Below are 21331 nucleotides of genomic sequence, written 5' to 3'. Positions count from 1 at the left end.
GTGTGTTTTCCTTGTGGTAAAAGTAATTTGTGAGATAATCCTCATAGGGAAGAGGAAGCTCTGTTGCTTCATCCATGTAAAAATAAATTTGACTAGCACATAAGTTTTTGAAATAATCCCCGCATTGTTGGCCTTGTGAACTGATTGAACTGATACTTTTTATCTGCTTCTAGATTATGCAGGAGAAGGAAGATGAGGATGAGATTAATGGTAGGAGGTGGAAAAGTGTGTGTTCTGAAGAAAAAGGGACTTATTGTGGAAGGTCTGGTCCGTCCTTTATGGTTTTTGTGTTTGGGACCACAGTTTGTTGGTCTGTCAGTTGTGCTGAAAAAGATGTGTGTAAGGGCTGTGCTGTAAATGAAAACATTTAAATGGTCCAAGTTTAAAAAGCAAAACAGTAAATAAGCCCACTTTATTTTAGGGTTACCTTAACAGTAGATAATTTCAGTAGAGATGTCAAGAAGGTTTAGATTTTCTTCAGCAATAATTCTGTAACTGCACTTTTGGGGTCAGAGGAAATAAATTTTTTTTTTAATGATACGAACCCACTGCATTTAAATCTTAGCCAGCAGAAGTTGGTTGGCAATGTATCTTTCATAAAACAACTAAAGGGTCTTTCCCAACTTTCTCTAAAATACTTAATGTGAAGATAATTATTTTGGAAGATCAGAGAGATGTTACCCTGAAATCTAGTTGCTTTAGCAGAAGAGCTGAGAGTATATTTGGGGTCTGTTTTGCCCAGTGGTCTTCTGTCAGTAGCTGTGCCTTTATGGCCTCCTTACTCTATCAAAAATTCAAATTCAGAGAGCAAACAAACCAGAAAGTACAAAAATATTTTTCTCACCTCTCTCAAGAGTTTTCACTGTGGTCATTTTTGATGTCTCTGATACTGTTTTTAAAACTCATGCACAGCCTGTATTATTTTAAGTGTTACCTTACAGAAGAGTGAAAATAGCTTTCTGACTCTTCACTGTCTTGGTACCACTCAGTTAAGCTGATGGTATTTAAAAATTTTGAATTAAATGTTTGGTACAAATAATTTATAAGAAATTATTGGAGGCCCGAAGCTTGAAGAATACTGGCAGGTCCAAATCAAATATATTTTCCTTAGGTTGCAGGCTGAAGAGCCAAACTGCAAGCTTGTTGTACAAATTACATCTCTGTGCCATTTAGCAATTTGGTTTAATATGCTAATTTTAGTACAAATTGCTACATTGTGTTCCAGAAGCCTACATGCAGTTCTTTGCCATTCACTCTTTAAAGAGTTAGTGTAAATGATGGCCCCTAATCAATTGTGTGTATTCAGAGATGTGAAGAGGAGGTAAGGTGTTTTTGTAGCACTTCATACTTGCATTCTCTTGATGTATCCCAAACACAAGCACCTGTATTCAAAGATTCATCTTTTTAATAATGAAAAATGCATTTTCTTGCCTTTCTGAGTCTACACCTAGCCAGTTTTCCTCCCTTGTGGAGGTGGATGACTAACTGCTCTACATCCTTCTGTAGAATATTAAACCAATTGAAATGGAAGACCAATTGAAATTGAAGACCAATTGAAAAGAATTATTTTGTTAGCTTAACTGTTTTAAGCCCTAAAATGACTCTTCTATCTCTCACTGATCAAATCTATTGTATGGTGTAGTAATTCCTCCTTCAGGGTTTCTCAGGAGTTTTGGATTGACTCCTGTGTGCTAGAGGGCAAGTAGAGATGCTTTTTTTTTTTTTTTCCTTAAACTAATCTTTTCCAGCTCCCAGTGCTTGTATGCTGAATTACCCAAGCTTTTGTACACCAACTTAAGCAAAATAACAATAATAAAGGAAAACAGCAGCATTCTCCCACCCAAACAAACAGAACAAGGTCACATATAACTGCTGTTCTTTAACACTAAGTGCTTAAATGTTGCAGTTTACTCCTTTATTTTAGCAGGGTTGATGTTTCAGGCCAGTTTAGCCCATGTAGTGTTCAGTCTGTTTTGATGTGAATATCTATATGACAAGTGCCTTACCCTTCTTGCATTCGCTGTCATCCCTGTAAGAAGTGCTTGTCTTGTAGAGTATGAGGAGTGGATATAACTAATCTTCATAGATTTCCTTTGTTGAAAACATGGAGAGTAGTATCAATTTAAACAAATACTTTAAATTCAAAGGACCCCTGTGTGGACTCGAGGGCTTAGAATTCTCAGTCAGGAGAATCATGGAGGTGAGTTTGTTGTTGTTATCAACTCAGTGCTGTGTTTCAGTTGGACCAAACTTGAGTGATGTTTCCAGGTATGTGGAATACTGCCTTGAGCTATCATTGCCCATGAGTAATACACATTGTCTACAACATGACTGCTTTTGAGATAGTATATCCTTATGTTGGCATTTACAGCAGCAAACATCTGAAATATAGCTTCAGGCTTCTCAAGGAATTGGTGAAATCGTTTCTTTCTTGGCTTCTGCTCCTGTCTCAGTACTTTCTGCTACCTTCATATAAGAAAAGATTATTTTTTTTTTTAATTACCAGAGTTAAATCCATTGCTTTTTGTTTTCATTAGAGATCTGATAAACAAATATTTGTAACTGTGCTTTCCTTATGGGACCCTTATTTAGGAAAAAAACCCCAACAAAACAACCAAAGAGATCATGAGAATCTGCCCACGTTTCTAGCCACTTTTGCTGCTCTTCCTTAAATCCTTCCTATTTTTTCTTCAGACAGGAGATAAATGATTGAGATAAGATGACTGTTACCTGTGTTAGATGTGAGATATCTCATTAATATGTAGAATGCCATCCAAGCATTCTCTACATTGTGAACAGTGACACAAAAATACTGAGGGTTTGGGTTTTTTTTTTTTTCAAGCTTTGCTCAAAAAAGGCAGCTGTCAAAGATGTACAGATCTCTGTTTTGCATGGGGATCATTACTTTAGAACTTAACAACTTGCAAAATTTACTTAAAGTTAGAATAATGTCATTAATATTGATTTTTTTTTGACTGCCACATATGTGCTGTCACCTGTTCCTTTTGGGCATCCTGCTGTATTTTGCCTCTTTTGCCAGAGGCTTTGGAAAGCAGCCAGAGTTTGTTGGGCTAGGTACTATCCATGCAAGTTAAAAAAATAAAATAAAGCCAACTCTGTCTAGCTTCAAGAGCTGTGTCTGTTCTTTCAATAATAAAGTGGCAGGTGAAGGAAGAATCATCAGGATTAATTGGGTGTGATCAGCCCAACTGTCTGGCTGTGGCTGAATCATTTAAAGACACCATGACACAGATAAGTTCTAAAGTGCGATTTAAGAGAAGACAATGTCACAGCCTCACAGACTTTAAGAATGAAATGGATTTGAATGTGTAACTTTAATGACTTAATTGCAGGAAGCCACATCACAGGTTTCCTCTTTAAATTTTTCGGGCTCCTTGAGGGAGCTCCCTCAATTTAGAGGGCAGTACAGACGAAAAGGTAAAGGGAAAATTAAACTAATTGATGGTGGCTATAAAGTCAAGTGGAGTGTACAGAACAGTGCTCAGCTGTGGGATGCTTTTTAAGATGAACGCTTCTAGCTTGCTTTTTGTGCTGCGGACAAAAAAGAAGTTGAAAGAGGGGTTCCTTCTGTCAAAGAATAACGTAGCAGAAATGAAATCCTAAGCCTGTTGGATGGTCTCTGCTGTTGTGCTTTCTCATTTCTTTAATGATTTTAAGTGATTTTGAGTCGGTGGCAAATACTGTTGCATTAATTTATTTCCCTTCCCAGGTTGTAAATGTATATACTTGACTTAAGCCTGAAGATAATCTTGTGCACTGTTTTGATGCATTTTGCCAAAATTAATTATTTATATTTAAAAAAAAATACTATTTTTTTGTTTTGTTTTGTTTCTTTGCCACTTTCTAATCCATGATGCATCTCTAGCTTTCATTTCCTGACAGCTTAATTTTCTGTTTTCCCAAGAGCTTTCGTTGAAAGACAGGGTCAAAGGCTTTTGGAAAGTCTACATTGGTCCAATCAACAGTTCTTGTTTATCCATCACATTATGGATATGCTTAAAACTTGATGGATGCTGTGGTAATGGACCACGTGTGTGTTTATCTACCAATACTTGTGTAGTTATTAAGTGACAATAAAATTCTTAAATATGGTTTAACAAAGCATTTGATTACTCTGTAATTAGTGCTTCATATTCAGTACTTGTACAGCTGGCAATTGGACATCTGCTACTCCAAATGGTAACAGAGCAGTGGCATTTGTACAATTTAATTTTGCTTATGTGCAAACTAAGGCAGACAGGTTTATGAACTGCATGATATGAATTTGCAGAATATATATTTGTAGCTAGAAATAGGAAGATTAATGTAAAATAAATTATGGTAAAGGACACTGCTGACTTTTAAATGCCTTTAAATGAGCCTTTATTCACACTTAAAAATGACTGTTGTCATAATTGAAAGACAAAAATGTCTTTAGTCTGTTGTGTCTTTGTGTGTGTGTGTGAAACTGCTGTTTATGTAATGCGTTTTCCATAATTGCTGGAGCCTTCCACAGATCAGTGGGGAAGATGTTTTTTAAACAAAAGAAAGATTTAATAAGTGCTGCAAAAATGTTCAAAGGAACTCTGGGAGTTGTCTCCAGTCCCAACAGCTCAGCAGTATATGGTTGTTTTATCTTGCAACACATGCAAGTCCTAACACACTTGACTGTTTTTCTGGCTGCCTCAAAAGCCTAAAGAGGATCATAGAAAGGTTCGTGGATCATGAAGGGTTAAGAAAATGTGAAGAGTTCTTTTAATTCAAAATATGTACCAAAAAAATGAAATGTATAATGCTAGAAGGGAACCCACTTACAAGTGGTTATCAGGGAAAAGCTACTTTTGATTACTTTGAGTTTTCTAGGTGTGGGGCTCTTTATACTGGTCTCATTAATTACAGCCATTTTTCAGTCTGTTAGCAGAGGAGCTGAGCTGCTCCATGAATTAAAGGTGCTTGGTAATTCTGTGGTTGTGGAAGCACTACAAAGAAGGAAGGAAGCTGTCAGGAAGAGAGAAGTTTCTAGAGCATGTTACAACTCAAAAAAACCAAAGCAGCACTGCTTTAATGTTGATCTTTTACCATTAATTGATCTGAATATCCCCACAGAGGTAAGCTCCTGGTAGGGTCCCAGTGATTTTGCTGCGCACTGTTTAGATTTAAGGCTTCAGGCACAGACCCTTTTGTCCACTTGAAAGTGCAACTGTAAAATACTTGGGGGGTTTGTGCTAGCTCAAAAACCTGAGGTGTCTGACTAGGCTATATTTTTCTCTCTTTTTTTAAAAATTAATTTCCTTGAAGAAATACACTGCATATGCACTGATGTTTTCAAAGTGATTAGTGCAGTCAGGATCTGTAGGATCATTATCTCCTTTACGCTAAGGTCCATTGACCTCTGGCATAGTATGTACTTCAGTGTGTCTGGAGTTTGGGAGGCAGAAGTAGCCCTCTCTATCAGTCCTGGTGGGGAGACACACCTTTCGTGCCTCCCCCAGTCTTACAAGGTTCCACTCCAGTTCTTTGCCTTTCCACCAAATGGTGACTCAACCTGCCCTCCACGTTGCAGAGCTTTCCTGAGGGAAATTCCAAACTTTATTTTAAAATTGAGATGAGTGTCCAGGAGTGTATCTGTTTCCCAGCTGTGTCCTGGGGCTTTATTTTATTTTATTTGGCTTTTTTGCATTATTCCTTGGTTCCTTTGGATTTGTTTTCTGAATCCAGTGTCCTTGGAGTGACCCTGGAATGATGTGTGCAGATTGTGTGTCTCTTAAGGGATCTCCAGCTGGCTTTGTGAGCAAGAGGGTATTTTCCCTTGCAGCCTAGTCCAGGCAACATTGTCCTGATGCTCCTCTCTAACCAGAAGAGCTGGAGAAGGGGACAAGAGTGTGGGCGGGTTCAGCTGGACAAGGTTCAGGATGTCAGTTTGAGACTTGACTTCTAGGTTTGAGGAGAAGGCAAGGCTTGGTCTTCTTTAGGTAGGAAAGCAGACAAGTAGAATTAGAAAAAAACATGGTGTTGAGGGTGAGCTGAACATCTGCCTCTACCTAACAGCATGAGGTGAGTGAAGCCAGGACAGTGTATGTAACTCATACTAGCTGTGACTCTCCCTCAGTTTCTTCATTCACATCTGCTGTTCTGTAAGTCATGGGTGTATTGCAAAGGACCAGAGTATGTTTTGTATGAATTCCAACTAGTAGGATTTCAAGGTATAAACTTCATGATCATGAAACATGACTCTTGGAAGCTCTCTGATTTACACAGTGCTTTAATGAGCTCATCATTTGCAGCGGAAGCTCAAGATGCTACTACCCTGTAGGGTGGAATTTTAGTAATTGCTAATTCCAGTTGGATAAGGGTTTTCATTTGGACAAGATCCAGCATCTAGGAATCAGATGCAGTGTTAGATCAAAGAAGGCATCCTGTACAGCTGTGTAGCATAGTTGAGCATTAAAAATAGTCTGGACACTGATAATCTTGGGACAGAGTGTTTCTGCATTAGATCTGTCATTTGTTCATCAGTTTTCTTCATCTTCCCTGGTCAATACCATTTGTTCGTTCAGGCACAGACCTGCTTCCCAACTGGAAAGCATGCTACTGTGATCCCTTCTAATGGGTGTTTCAACCTTACAATGAGGAAACCCAGGGATAGCTGAAAAATTACTTAAATGTCTTTGAGAAACAGGATCTGCAGATCTGGCTTTCTCTGAAATCAAATGGGTCAACGACATCAGGGAGCTAAAATGACTCAAAGAATTGATTTTATTGTCACAGAGTGGAATTCGTATTTCTTCTGTGGAAAACTGGGCGTGTTTTTCCTCTCAAGTACATAAAAAGGTTTGCTGTATAAGAAAGGATATGTTTGTGTAATTCTCATTATAGGCTTGATTGCTCTTGGAGGGAGTTTCCAGTGCTGTTCTCCTGCCAGAGACTGCCAGGTCTAGTGCTGGCCCCAGACTGCAGCAGGCAAGCTGCGGAGCCTGCTCTGTGGGTTATTACACTCAGGAGGAAAGCTGCAGGGTGTATTTCTACAGATATTCCCTGCATTCCTCCCACAGGATACAGATTTTTTTTCAGGTTTTAAATCTTATAGACTTGAGGAAAAAAAGTACAAAATATATAAACTCAGAGTTGCTCCAGGTGATATTTTACTCATGAGTGAAAACTGATGCCTTTATCTTTTTTTTTCCTTCGGGATTTTCTTTTTTTTTTTTTTTCCCCCCCAGGTCCTTTTCACAGTTGTAGAAATTACCCATATAGGCAGAGAGAACTAACTGTTATCAACATGATGATCAGTGCATGAGTAAACAGCTTGGAAAATTGGAGAAGCAAAACATTTTTCTTTTTTTTTTTCAACTTAGTAACAGAAATTTAGAAAGAAGATTGGCAATGCACTTTTGTGCGTAGTGCCCTGTACCTGCAGATCTGCATTCTGCAAATGGGTATAGTTTAATGCCACCTCCATAAAGCTTCAGCTAGCAGAAGCACTGTGGAAGTTCATGGCTTTCTTTACAAGTAGCAGAGTGAAAACCAGATGAGCGTTGCCAGTTTGTATCGTTTGTGTCTCTTTCGAGCTGGTGAGTGCGGTCTCTAATAAGAATCAGCTCAATTGAATTGTGTAGATGCCTTGGAAAGCAGCAGAGAAGTGCACCGTGGTAGTGAAATCATAGAGCAGATGTTGTTTTCGCTCACTTAAACAAACTGCTATGGCTTTGTGATCTGTGATATCACAGTTGCTTTTCACTCAGAGGTTTGGGGTTTGGTGGCTGTTAAATCTTTCAAGGCCCAAGTTTTATCTTCCTATGAGGCCCCTCAGAATACAGTCTTCAGCACAATGTCTAACATCAGCACGGTACTCAAATGCTAAAACTCTTGAGTCCATCCCAATTTAATTTTTCTTGTCCTTTTCTTCTTTCTCTGTTCTATAGGCTGCAGATAAATATTTTAAAGCGATTTCCTTTTCTTAAATGCATTCTCTTCCAAGCTCTTCACTTTTTTTCCTGCCTTTAAACTCTTCCATGCTGATTTCCACGTGGCTTTTGCATTAACTTTTTTTCTTTTTGTCCTTTGTGGTACTTTTTCCACATTTGTCTCAAATCTGTCCTCTGAAAGTTTCCTCTGCCAGTCTTTGAGCCACCATTTGTGCCGGGAACTTGGTTGATTTTGTGTTCAGTTTCTGGCTGTTTATTATTCAGTAAAACTGACTTCTGCCCAAATGCTTGCCACCCGCCCTATGAACTGTTACTTTGTAGGTATGATATTAAGTTATATTTATAACAAAAAGACAGTCTTTAAAGCTTAAACCTTCAATGTGTTGTATATCTCTTCCTGTATTTGGTTTAGATTGTGAGATACTTAAGATTTGGACTTTGATCTTACTGTCTTTGTGGAGAAGCAGCTCCACTTTCCCTCTAGATAAATAGCTAGTGCCAAGGTTTGTGGGCAGATAGGCAATTACCAATTTTTTTCTTTTCATTTTTCAAACAAGAACAAGAAAGTTGTCTTGAAATGACAATTGGACAGTGACTAAAGAATAGAGTTGGAGTTAGAGGTTGTGAATCAGGAGCAACAACCTTAGAGTCTTGGGTTAGTGAATTAATTGGATACTGTTGAAAGTTCTTGCTGGAGGTTGTCATATTAACTGGAAAAGCTTATGACGACTTTAGAGAAAAGAAGTGCCTACGTAAAAGAGATAAAGTTGGGTATTTAGGAGTGAAGAAGAAGAGTCCCTGTAGTTGCTGAGATCCGGTGCCCTTCTTTTATCACGTGTTCCAGGTAGCCTTAGGATTTTTCATTTAAGGCAGTCCTGCAAAAAAAGATAGTTAGTTACAGATGGGATTTTTCTATTAGTACTGCTGATAAGAGGGGGAATATCACCAATCAGTGTTTGAATGGTTACTGTGTATCTGAATCAGACAGTGGTTGCTGACTAGTTTCTTTATCCCCATGTGCTCTGTTTTACATTTGTCACATAGCATCTCGCCTTTTATTTCCTACCATCCAGCTAGGGCAAAATGCAAAGGAATGGCATGAGTCATTAGTAGGAGAGACTTAATCGCTCTGGACACCCAGGGGAAGTCCACACTGATAGTAAGAAAGGGAGAGAAGCAAGAGGATTTGGATTTCAAAGAAAGGCCACTCAAACTAAAGCTACAAATATCTGGGAAAGAGCACTGACACGCATTATTCTCTGCCATGTACCATCCAGTGAGCATATTGGGCTCCCCAAATGCTCGTCTCTTGTATGTCACTGCACAGTGCCTGGAAGAGACCTACCAGAGCCTCTGAGATGATACCCACAGCTTACTGTGCCTCAAGTTGGTATCTCTATTTATAGTCATGAGGACTGGCAGATGCTGGGCTGGATGTATTCTGGTAGCTCAAAACTGTCAGCTGCCAAAAGCTGTGCTTTCTGCTCTGGATAGACCCTTAGGCTTAGAGGAGTTGGTGCAGAAACTGAACATGAAGCCGCGATGGTGACACCAGCATAGAAGAAGAAAGGTTGGAAGGAGTTAAGTATGATGAAAATTAAATGGATGATCACTGTAACATTGTATTGGTCACTGCTTAGTTTTAGCAGTGGCTGCAGTGTAAGCTTCCCTGTCTCAGTTGTTTCCTTCCAGTCTGACATCATCAACCTGTCTTAAAATAACATTTAAAATACGTTTCATTTTGTTTTCCAGTAAAGGCTATAAGAGAAGCAAATCTGCCCTTCAGCAACAAGCTTATTGCATGTAATATTCTAACTTTACATCATCTCAGCCTAATCTCTTTAGACTTTGATTGCATTTTCCAGCTGTAAGCATTTGCTTTTAGTGAGCTTTCTAGATTGATATTTCAAATGATCTGCCTATGTCAACTGTTTTTACTTTAAATTTACTTGCAATATGCTTCCAGGTGTACTTTAAAGTAATTGGTCTGCTTGCTATCATCTTAGGTGCATGTTTATCAGGGAAATGATGCTTTCTTTTCCATGAGGCTTCCCATACTCTAGGAAAGCAACATTAAAATATGACAGGATGGCATATCAGCTAATTGTAATGCAAGTTTATTCCTTGTAGTCCCGTTAATTGTGGATATCTTGGATTGGGAATAAAATGTCCTGTAAAGGATCTGTGGACTATCTTATTTGTCCAGGCTGCTTCCTGCAATCTCAAAAAATGGCCAAGGATAGATTCTAGCACTTTGTTACATCCTTAAATACTGTTACTTTTCATGTAATGGTCCCTTTAAAACCCCAAACCTGTTTATTAATGCTTCAGAATGCCCTGCACTTGTAAGAGTCACAGGTGTGATAGACATAGTTAGAGCCACAGTAAGATAATTAGCAAAACTGGTTTCAAAAGTGAGGAATGTGGCTTTTTGAGTTAGCTCTTGTAGCTATCTTTATTCTGGCCTGTCACCTCAGAATATTCTTCTTGCAATTGCTCTCATAATTATCTGTTGAACTTCACAGTTGGTCCTTCACATTTTGTAATCTGCCCTGTTAACCCCATTCTGAGGATCAGCATTTCGTGCAGACCTTGGATTTCACTCATGAAAGGCTTCAAGACAGATCCCTCTGAAAAAAAAAAATCAGTCATCCTTCCTCAAAAAAAAACCCCATCAATGCAAGTTCTGGGTCTTTAGGTACTTTCTTCTTCATTTGTGATAGCCTTTAAGCATTCCAGTAGGAGGAGGAGGACTCCATTACAATAAACATAAGAATTGGTGACAAAAACGTTGTTTCTTGGAAGTACGCAGTTCTTACTCTGATGTACATTGAAGCTTTATTTACAAGAGGTATTGTGGTGAACTCATTCATTTTTATTGTGGCAGGTAAGGATGGTCTAGTGGCTAGAGGAACACTTTGGTGTTTAAAAGTCCTGGCTTCAGTTTTATGCAGGTTTCTTTGTGACTCAGGCACCCTCTTCTAGCCTGTCCTCTTCTTGCAAGGATATTGAGGATAAGTGCACAGAAGATTGGGGTTGCTCAGACACTGCTGTAACAGAGACTAAATAGGTAACCAATATGTTTTAGATTTGAGGGGGAAGAGCAACAACCTCTTAGCCCAGCAATGAATGTTTCACCATCTAAGTTTAAATCTGCATTATGAATGCAAATGTTGGGTTTCTGGGATTGCAAGTGTATTGGTTTTGTGTGAAGAAACATGTGGAGCTTTAAAATCTGGATTTATGTAGTATTAGCTTTCACTCATTTTGAGTATAATACACGTAAGAAGCAAGGTCAGTGTTAGTACAGTCTCCTGTTAGGTTCTAATTTTCTAGTGTCTTCACTACACCGTAGCAAAGCACTTTGCAGAGAGGTGAGGGTAGAGAAAAGGATAGCTTAATTGTAACCTAGGGCAATTCAGAAGCAGTTCAATAATAAGTGCTTTTGTAAGATGTGCATACCAAAGAGAGGCTTGAGCATTAGAAAATACACCCACACTTTACAGGTTTGAACTAAGCTTTCTTGTGTGTGCTTTGTTAGTTAGGAATGTCAAGAGCTTTTTCTTCTAATTACCTTTTGATTGTTTTGAAGAACACAAATGCAGCACGAAATACTGTAATCAGAGTAAAACCATCTACAAAAATATTAGCTGAACTAGTATGATTAATGCCAAGGGAATGAATTCTGCAGCTGGAATATAAAGTGTGTAAGGCCATAAATCAGAACCTATCGCTTGACACAGCATGTTGGAACTGCTCATAAATGAGCACTGGGAATAAAAATCAAATTGTGTTGTTAGTAATTAATCTTTTTTTTCCTTCTAAAATTACCTCATTACCCCTCCCCATCCAGCAAATCACTGAAATGGTTCACCTGTGCAATTTTTGTTCAGAAAGGTATCAGTGTACGTTTACATATCATGGAGAAATGGAGACCCAACAAGGGAGAAGCAGCGTAGAAGATCTAGAAGCAGTGCCCTCCACGCTGACTTTAAACACTAAAACCTCCCAGTTGGCCACCAGTGCTGCAGCAGCAGTGCTGCCTTTACTGTTTTTGGCCTTGTCCCAGCACTTTGACTTACTGGAAGCAGCACTCTGTTGTGGCTGGGGCTGAGACATGTCCGACTGGAACGCAGTGTCCTCACACTAGTGGTATGCATCTGTGTTGGTGCTAGCATTGAGGAGGAGGCTGTGTTCTTGCCTTGTTTGCTTCCTTTTTTTGCCCATGGTGTGTTGTTTTCGTCATGTATCTTGCAGCATGTTGTCCACTCTTGTTTGAAACTGTTCCAGGATTCATGGCTTCTTTTGGGATATGTTGTTGCTGCCAAATAAACTTGATTTCTAGATGTTCTGCCTAAACTTCCTTTTCCTTGTTTCAATTTGTTAGTGCTGGTCAGCCTGCTCTTCTTTAGTAATACAAATAATTTTTTTTTTTTTTCAGTCCTTCCCCCATGTAAATCTGTTGGATTCCACATTGCTTTCTTGTAGCTGCTGCCTGGCCAAGATTTAGGTAGCTGGTGCTTTTTGTTGTTGGTTGGTTGGGTTTTTTAGAACTTACTTTTCCTTTGTAGTACTCCTGGTTGCTGTATCTGACCCCTCCCTCTCATTTGTCCCTTACAGTTTTTCTCATAATAGTATGTCAACATCTGTACAGGGCTAGATTAATGCAGCATTCCTTTGTAATGTACTCACTTTGTCACATTTTTCTATGGTGTTTTATCTACCTTTTAACTTTATGATTCCTATGATCTATATGAACTTGCTCTTTAGATTTCTGTTTTTATTTTAAATACCTAGGGAGATCTAATAGTCCGTTTAATAACACATTAGTTTGAAGTGTTATTTATCTGTACACATTTTTGTAGTTCTTCAGGAAGCTTTCATACATAGCTTATACAGTTCAGTAGTTGCTTCACTATTTGTTTCCTTCAGTGTTTTTCCCATTTTGTTATTAGAAATGTGGTGGCTAATACCAGTTGCAGCTGAATTGCTGAAGTTACAACTTCAGTTAATGTCCAGGTAAACAAAATCAAGGCTTGCTTAGTATTTGGAAAGGAGAATTACAGGAGGTAAGAAATGGATCTTGTCACTTAAAAATAAACACTCTAAAAGCCCCCCGCCCCCATTTTTTATTTTAAGTCAGCATTGGTCCTGTGCTCCAGCCTGGAGTAACGCTGTGTTGCGTTTTACTGAGTAACGGGAAGTTTATATTGATCCTTCATGCGCATTAGCAAGTAGGGAGTTTAGTAATTACACATTGGCAAAATTCCCGTTGGGATGACTCAGTTTTCTCCCCTTGAGGTCCTTCTGAAATATCAAATGGAGACAGGAGTTTTCATTTCCTGACACTCTGAAGTGCAGTTATTGTAGACTTTGAAGTGGAAGATATTAAAAATGGCTGGTGGAAGTGAAAATCTAATTGCTATACTGCCCTCCTGGTGATAAGCCGTAAGCGAAAACAGCTCAAGATTGAAGTTAGTGGCCAAAACAGCAGATTCTGTGTAGTTGTGTCCTCTGAACAATCATAAAGTGCCTGTATTTTGAAATGTCAGTGATAGAAACCTCCTCTGGGCTCTGGCTTAGTTATTATTGACTGATAATATATAGCATATACTGTATTGAAACTTGTTGGATTTTATTCAAATTAATTCTTCTGTTGACACTTACAGTGCTGTGATAGGTGAGCGGTGAAGTTCTTGTATCTTAGCAAGGACTCCCATATTAGATTTGAATGAGTTTCTTATTCTTATAAGGAAATACTCTAGATTCCTTCTCAGTCTTTAAGCTGTTAGGCTACCTACTCCTCCAGTTCAAATCTAATTTCCAAGCACCTTTCTGTCTTTCATCGTTTCACCTTATCTGGTGCTGCTGGGCCACAGGACTACCCTTTTTATGCCTTTCTTTTGCTGTTATTCTCTGTGTGTGTTCCTCTTCGGTTTCATATCCCTAGAGATCGTGCCAAGAGAAGAATCTTTCTTTAAAAGAGACAGTACCTAATGGTAGATGGTTATGCTCTCAAATGTGCCTGAATTGCGTTGCTTTGCAATTTCTTCAAATTTGGTAAACCCTCTAATAATGAGCTGTTGTTTGCACCAGAGCTGCTTGAGATGATTGCAGAAACAAAAGTCAAGAGATAGAATTCCTTATATCTGAAAGCAGATAGAAGGATGATTCAGTTCTGCATGATGCCATCTGACAAGCTTTGTTTTTATAATTATTTTTATTTTCTTCATGCAGCGATGGAAAAAGAAAAAGCTACGTGATCCAGGAAGTGCACTAAAATTGACTGTGCAGGGCACCATGATATCCAGACAATGAAATGGATGTTTTCAGCCTCAAAATCTTCTTTACTTGCTTGCTTGTTTGTTTTACTTAAAGGGACACTTTGACTTTATTTCAACTTAGGCATCTATTTTAGAAAATAGCAGCCACTGTCCTTCTCCTGTTTCACAGTGAGGTGCAGTTGTCCTTAAGGGGAGGCTGAAAGCCTGTAATGAATGTTGTGTTTGTTAGTCCTGATTTTAAATGAGCTTTTTATGTATAGTCAACTTTTTTAGCTGCAAATATTTTCTTTGCTCTCTGAGGGTAACATCTGTTTCTATTGGTTTTGAGACTTGTTGAAACCATAGTAGAGTGAAAAGTCTTCATTTGTTTGACAGAGAAAGAGCATTTTAACATTTGAAAAGATTCTTGCAATTGGTAAATCTTGCAGTCATTCTGTGTACAAACATAGGAAAAAGGATCTCTTAACACTGTGTGAATCACGTTGGTCACCTTGTCAAAAGCTGAAGATGACAATTTTTGCTTCTTTTTTATAATAGCGCTTTTCCTCCCTCACTGAAAACAGCACCTATATCCTAAATCCTAGTATTGTGTTCTGATGTTTTTACATCCTGTGTATTATTTCTTCATGACTGTCTTCTGTTACAACTTATTTACAACTTTACTTGTTTTATCCTTTTGACTCCTCATACAAATTTATTGTAGAAATTACTTTCTAATGTAGAATTAGCTACATATTTGGGGAAATGGAAACTTTATAAAAGTAAGGTTCTTCAAATTTGTGTACTCTAACTGTACCAAGCTGTCTGTATAACAGTAAGCAGTATATTATGCCCATGTTTGCCTGTAAATACTATTTCCTCTTTAAGCTCATATTTTTTTGTCTTTGAGGTGGTCAGTCTTTGTACAGATCTTTGTGTATTTATGATAATATGGATATTTTTTAGGACCTGAAGATGACTCTGAATGTACATGCATCGTAAAAAAAGACTTGTCAGGTTTTGCAGTTGTATTTGCAGAACAGGGTGCAGATGTGGTTTAACACCCATACAGCTGTCCTTCCTGTAGACAGAGGCCTGTTGAAATGATGTTTTGCATAAATTTGATTTTGTTCTGGTACCATATGGCATTCTTTCAATGAATAAAACAGTATTTTGAAACAATGGTTTGCATTAAAACAGTCTTGAAAGACTTTTATGAAAATTTGTGAGGTCAGTCACACAGTCTGCATTTATTATGTTTAGACATTAATTTAGCACTTTACCTAGTACCATGTATAGTCTTTGTGGACATGGCCCGTTTTACTCCTGTGATAGGCCACCACATAATGTAATCTGGCTTTTGAGCTTACTGAGCTTCACCCTGAAAGCAGGTAGGTTCATCATGTTGCCCATTTCTGTTGGAAGCAGTTGTTAATACCTCCTCTTCAGTGGGAAGGTTTCCCCTTAATTCTAGCCTTCATTGATTTAGGTTTAGTTTATATCTATTTATTCTTTTGTCAGTATTACCCTTTAGTTCAAATAGCATCCTTTCCTTGGCATTTACCCATGGTATATTTACAGAGCACAGTTTTATTCCATCCAGCCCTTGTTTTGTTAAGCTAGGTGAACTAAGCAATTGTAAGCTCCCATTTATCACTTCCATCTGAGTGATGCTTCTCTGCACCTGATGTGCTTTCGCTTTTCTTTTATCGATAACTGGAGAACAGCGTATTCTACTATTGGCTTGCATGAAGACATTACTGTTTTCCCTGCCTCTACTGGAAATAAACATAGGGGGTTTGGTGCCTACGGTGATGGCTTATAGTCAGTCACCATGCAATCTTAATTCACTTTTCTGCCTCTTCAAATAGATGAATCCTACATTTGGAGTAAGGATTCATACTCGCATTGGAAGGCGTGTTCTTGGCCATCTTATTTAATCCCGTTCCTGTCATTTCAGTCTGCGAGTTGATTCATTTCTTCCTCTGATAATCTTGTCCTCCTTTCTGTTGACAGACATGCTGAAGATAAAATGCTGAGAAGCAGTCTTTGGTCACTAAAGAAAAATTAGATCACTCCCTGGACCAGCATTCAAGGAATCCAGTACTGAAATACTGGATTCAGTACTGAAATACTGCAAGAATGTTGTACAGAGTTAAGCCCAGGTCCATCCACGTGCATCCATCTAATTTCTGATATCTATATTTCTTAGAGTCATAACTAATAATCTCTTTTTAAATTATTTTTTCCATACCTTCTGCCTCTTGCCTTAGTTGCAAATTCTCCAATCTCTAGTTTTTCCAAGGAGGTCTGTTGCGTGATATTTTTCCTTTTTTTAAAAAAAGAAAATCTGGTGAAAAAGAAAAAGATTAGGTTTCTTGACAGTTCAACTTTTTTCCCATTTTCAACTTCCATATCTATTTCCCTCAAAACTCGTTTCACTTCCTTGTTTGTTAATTAACTTGAGAGTTATGGGTCTGTAGTTGTGTCACCTTTTTTTGTCTTTCTTGGTATTGTTTGCTAATCTCTGTGCATATCCCACTGCCGTTTTTTGATGGAATTAATCAAAATCCCTTTTAATGGATTTATAAGCTATTCTGTGTGAGGATAATCCTGTAAAGACTATCTAGACTTTTATGAAATACAGACTCCTAGGGACCTTGGGTTTGAAAGAGGCCTTGTAGTTTTTGTTCTTGAAAGAAGTAATTTTGCTAGCAGCACCCCAGAGGACTTCATTGTTCCCCTGCCCCCATTTCCCTTTTTAAAAAATTTGCACAGCTTTCAATAAGTATGTTTTGCACATAGGCTTGCCTAATCCGTGCTATAAATGTTCTGAATAATGTAGGGCCAAAAGGTGCAGAGAAGGAACGGCAGGAATTTACAGCTAGATTAGGTCTATGGTATTTCCTCTCTCAGCAAGATGGTCCTAGATTAAACGGTCATAAATTTTCAAAAATTTAACATAATTATAGCTTTACAGGAAGTGTCGAAACCTTTACTTTCCTGCAGAAGAATCTCTTCTCTGCATTCTTACATCCATCTGAAGTTTGATATCCTACTGCAAATCTCTTCTGAAGTCATGTGCCTTCCCAGTTATGGATAAACATCATGGTATTTCTTTTGTTCGGCATTTTCATATTTGAATTTTTGCCAGGTTTTTGGCACTTTTATAATAAATTGACCTTGAACAGTGATAGTTATATAATGTCTAATAACTTCTTTTGAAAATGGGCATAGTTGAGAACCGCTTTGGAAAGCAGAAGATTCACTATCCAGATTACATAGCCTTTACTCTTCTTTTCAAGGCTGGATGACGTCTTCGCATGATTTGTGGGAGGACATGGTAATGGTCAGTGTACCACACAATACTGAGTTTTAGTGGATTTCTTCCAAACCTGGTCTCCACTGAAAATGAATCACTGCCCATTGAAACACTGTGGGAATGTGGTAAAAGGTTAATGATTCCCCAAAGAATTTAAGCATGAAAAAGGCCTTTTATATTGGTGTAAACTTGTATGTCTTTTGCAGAGCTGTTTTGATTTCAGCTGGGCTTCTTTTACATGGAGCAACTTACTACAGAGCTGACTAGAAGAGTAAGATCTCTGGCACATCTCTGTTTTGCTTGTTATAACTTGGTGAAATTCATGGTTGTGCAGGACATGATGTTAAATCGATAAGGAAGTGATTTAAAAAAGGTCTCATAAAAAAGAGATGCGATTTTTACCTGGTCAAGAAGGCTGTCTCAAACTGAGATTTGAATCTACTTTATGAGACTTTAGAAGAGCTAACTTGTTAAAGTTAACTAGGTACACTTCTGCTTCACATGTTCAGAACTAACCATTTTTCCATTTGGGTTTGAATTTTCTGTAAACGTGTAAAGTATGGATTTTTGTTCTAGAGGTGCTGTAATACTTCGTATGATCATAGTTTGGTAGTTTTCACTTTTCTTTGGGATGGATCTTGGGAAGTAAGACTCTTGAAAACTCAATGCTTGAATTAGGGGAGTGATTTAGACATGGCCTGCTCACTCTTGTTCTTTGTTTTAGAAAGTGAAACTCTTCTGAGATTTTCTGCTGAATAAAAAAGCTGGAATTAGGGGGTTTTGGGCCTTTCCATAGCCTCATACGTTGTACATTTCATTGAGATGTTTGGCAGTTAGAGTTTCAATTTTATGTATGTTTAACTGATGTCGTGTGAAAGTGCATTTTAATTTATGTAAGCAACATTCTGCTTTTTTTAATAGATTTGCTCTTTTTCCCAAATTGCATGTCACTTTATTCCCTTTATTTAACCTTTATTCTCAAAATTATGGTTTGTGGTTAGGCTAAAAAGCTGAATCTGCATCCCTTCTGCTGAGAAATGTACCATTTCCTTATGCTTCACTTTAACTTCTCAATATTTCATTGTACTTTTGCATAGGCCAGGACAGTTTCAAAAACCCCACATAAATCAGACTGGAATAGTAGTCTTAAAGAAAGTGAAAAGAAAGGTTCCCTGATCTTCCCCAGTGCTGGAGGAGTCTTCATGCCCCCTGGTATGAGAGGTGGGCTCCTGGCTTGTTCTTGCTTTCTTCAATCTCTGCAACACGTGTTATTTCTTTTGCGTTGCATCCCAGCTTCAGCAGCAGGGATGGAGAGCAGCGGTGTCCTGCTGAAGTTCAGGCTCTTGACAAGCTTTGACAGTTGCCTATCATGCTGATCAGTAGTGGCTTCTGACTTTTTGCTTTTCTTTATCGTACCCTCTTACAGTCTTTGGTCTCACATTGTGATCTGTGATACAGCATCTCATCCAGCTGTTTCTTTGTTTGCGCAGTGACTAGCACACTAATAGTAAAGATTGAACTGCTTTCATTTGGGAATGAGTCACTTGGTGACCTTAAAGTATCCGAAGGGAGTGTGGAAGAGAGAGTTCCAAGAATAGGTTTAAGAAAAGAAAAACAAACGGCTCTTTTAAAATACCAGGCTTGAACTGTTTGGGGCTTATTATCTCCTTAAGGAATCAGGTTTTAATTCATGAGCTGTGAACCCTATTTATCTGCCTCCTGCCAAGAAGGTAAGCACCGTTGTGCTGGTTTTGGCTTGGACAGAGTTAATTTTCTTCATAGTAGCTGGTATGGGGCTATGGTTTGGATTTGTGCTGAAAACAGTGTTGATAACACAGGGATGTTTTTGTTCCTGCTGAGCAGGGCTTACCCAGAGCCAAGGGCTTTTCTGCTTCTCCCCCCACCCCACCAGCGAGGAGGCTGGGGGGGGGGCACAAAGAGTTGGAGGGGACACAGCCGGGACAGCTGACCCCAACCGACCCAAGGGAGATCCCAGACCATAGGACGTCATGCTCGGCAGATAAAGCTGGGGAAGAAGAAGGAAGGGGGGACGTTGGGAGTGATGGCGTTTGTCTTCCCAAGTCCCCGTTAGGCGTGATGGAGCCCTGCTGTCCTGGTGATGGCTGAACTCCTGCCTGCCAGTGGGAAGCAGTGAATGAATTCCCTGGTTTTGCTTTACTTGTGTGCACAGCTTTTTCTTTACCTATTAAACTGTCTTTATCTCAGCCCATGAGTTTTCTCACTTTTACCCTTCGATTCTCTCCCCCACCCCACTGGGGAGGAGTGAGTGAGCTGCTGCGTGGGGCTTAGCTGTCAGCTGGCGTTAAACCACAACAACCATCTAAGTCAAACTTTTTACTTAATTTAGTATTTTATTACTATCCATACATGTGAAAAAAGATGAAAGAGTTAAAATGTTCTTAGCCTTCACGTAGTTAACTGTGTTGTACCAAAATTTAACTTTGCATTATGTGTGAAAGCAGAAGACAACTTCTGAAAAGGTGTAGTTTTCTGGGTGAAAACTGTTGAACCTGTCTTTAATGAGTGAATGCAGCTTCATTTATTTAAAGTGCATAGTACCCACTTCTAAATCTCTGCTTTTGGTCTCTGTCCTACAGGGAACACAGTGAGTAACCTGATTTTCATTCTACCTCCAATCTATGGTGCGATTCAGACCTATAAAGATGGCCTTGAAAAACGGTATTTAGCTGCATATTTGTGTCTTACAGGTATGTGTAAAACTTAATTTGCTCTTTCATTATAAAGGGAGCTTAGATGTGCAATGAACAATATCCAAATATTAATAAACCAAGTAGTTAAATCCAAATACTATGTGTATGAAATGTAAACCTCAATTTGTTACACTTGTTAGTATTTACAGAAAATTGGTATTTGTTGGAAGGACCTGAAGTTAGAATTCATTAAATAACTTTATGAGATTTTAAAGTGATCCTTTTCTGGCTTTAAGTCATGCTCAGTGCATCTTAGCTTACCACGTCCTTTTATGATGATTTACAGAAGATGTCTTGTGTGTCCTACTTCCAAACAGTTTCACACTATTTAATATTTTTGTGACATTTGTATGGAGTAGTAATACAAGAAATGGCCAAGATCTTGAAGGAACTGGAAAAGCATTCTTTCATGAGTTTGAACTTGTTTTCAGTTCCTCTTTAGCATATATCACCCAATGACCTAACTGCCATCATATCTGGGGAGTTTTGCAGGGACGGAAGAACAATGTGACATTTGTCCATAGGTGAACTTAAGGGTGGTCTGTTTTTTCTAAAATAGCAAAATCTGGAAAAGAACCAACTTCCTTTAAAACACTAATTATGCAACTAAAAGTCATGTTCCTTATGAGAAAAGAAGATGTTTGAAGATGGTTCAGATTTGGCAGTTTGGTCTCAAAGTAGATTTCACAGAATTTCTGTGTTTCACAGGATTTCTATGTTTGCTATAGCTCCTATCTCTGTGGAGGCTATCTTTCCCAGTCTTCTCAGTGGTAAGAGATCGGTTTATTGTAAATGTTACTTTTAAGATTGGCATACTTCTGTATTTACAAACATTGTCGAAAACCACATATCCATATGCTAAATGTATTCTTAATGCCAATTAAGCTGTAACATATACTGGGTACAACTTCGTGATTTTTCAGTTACGTCAGCTTTGCTGATACATGTGAAAGATAAGCAGCACCAATGTACAGCATTGAATGTTGTCTGAACACTTTCCAAATAGCCATTTGTAGGCATTTTATGGTTTTGAGTAATTACTCATTTTTGTCTCAGTATAAAATAGTTTGGTAGAAGGAATTCTTAAAG

General features: G+C 38.4%; 1 protein-coding gene across 1 annotated transcript in view; it reads left to right on the top strand.

Moving 5' to 3' along the window:
- The window catches only part of ACER3 (alkaline ceramidase 3), a 60446-nt gene that overhangs the window by 1675 nt on the left and 37440 nt on the right, over positions 1–21331 (top strand). The window contains exon 2 of the mRNA XM_069808585.1: positions 20129–20239. Coding sequence (XP_069664686.1) covers positions 20129–20239 — 111 coding nt within the window. The remainder of the gene's footprint in view (positions 1–20128; positions 20240–21331) is intronic.

This window comes from Haliaeetus albicilla, chromosome 20 (genome assembly GCF_947461875.1).
Source record: "Haliaeetus albicilla chromosome 20, bHalAlb1.1, whole genome shotgun sequence".
In the NCBI taxonomy this organism is placed as follows: Eukaryota; Metazoa; Chordata; class Aves; order Accipitriformes; family Accipitridae; genus Haliaeetus; species Haliaeetus albicilla.
The sequence above is the reverse complement of the archived record's forward strand: the minus strand, read 5'-3'. Positions and strand labels throughout refer to the sequence as shown.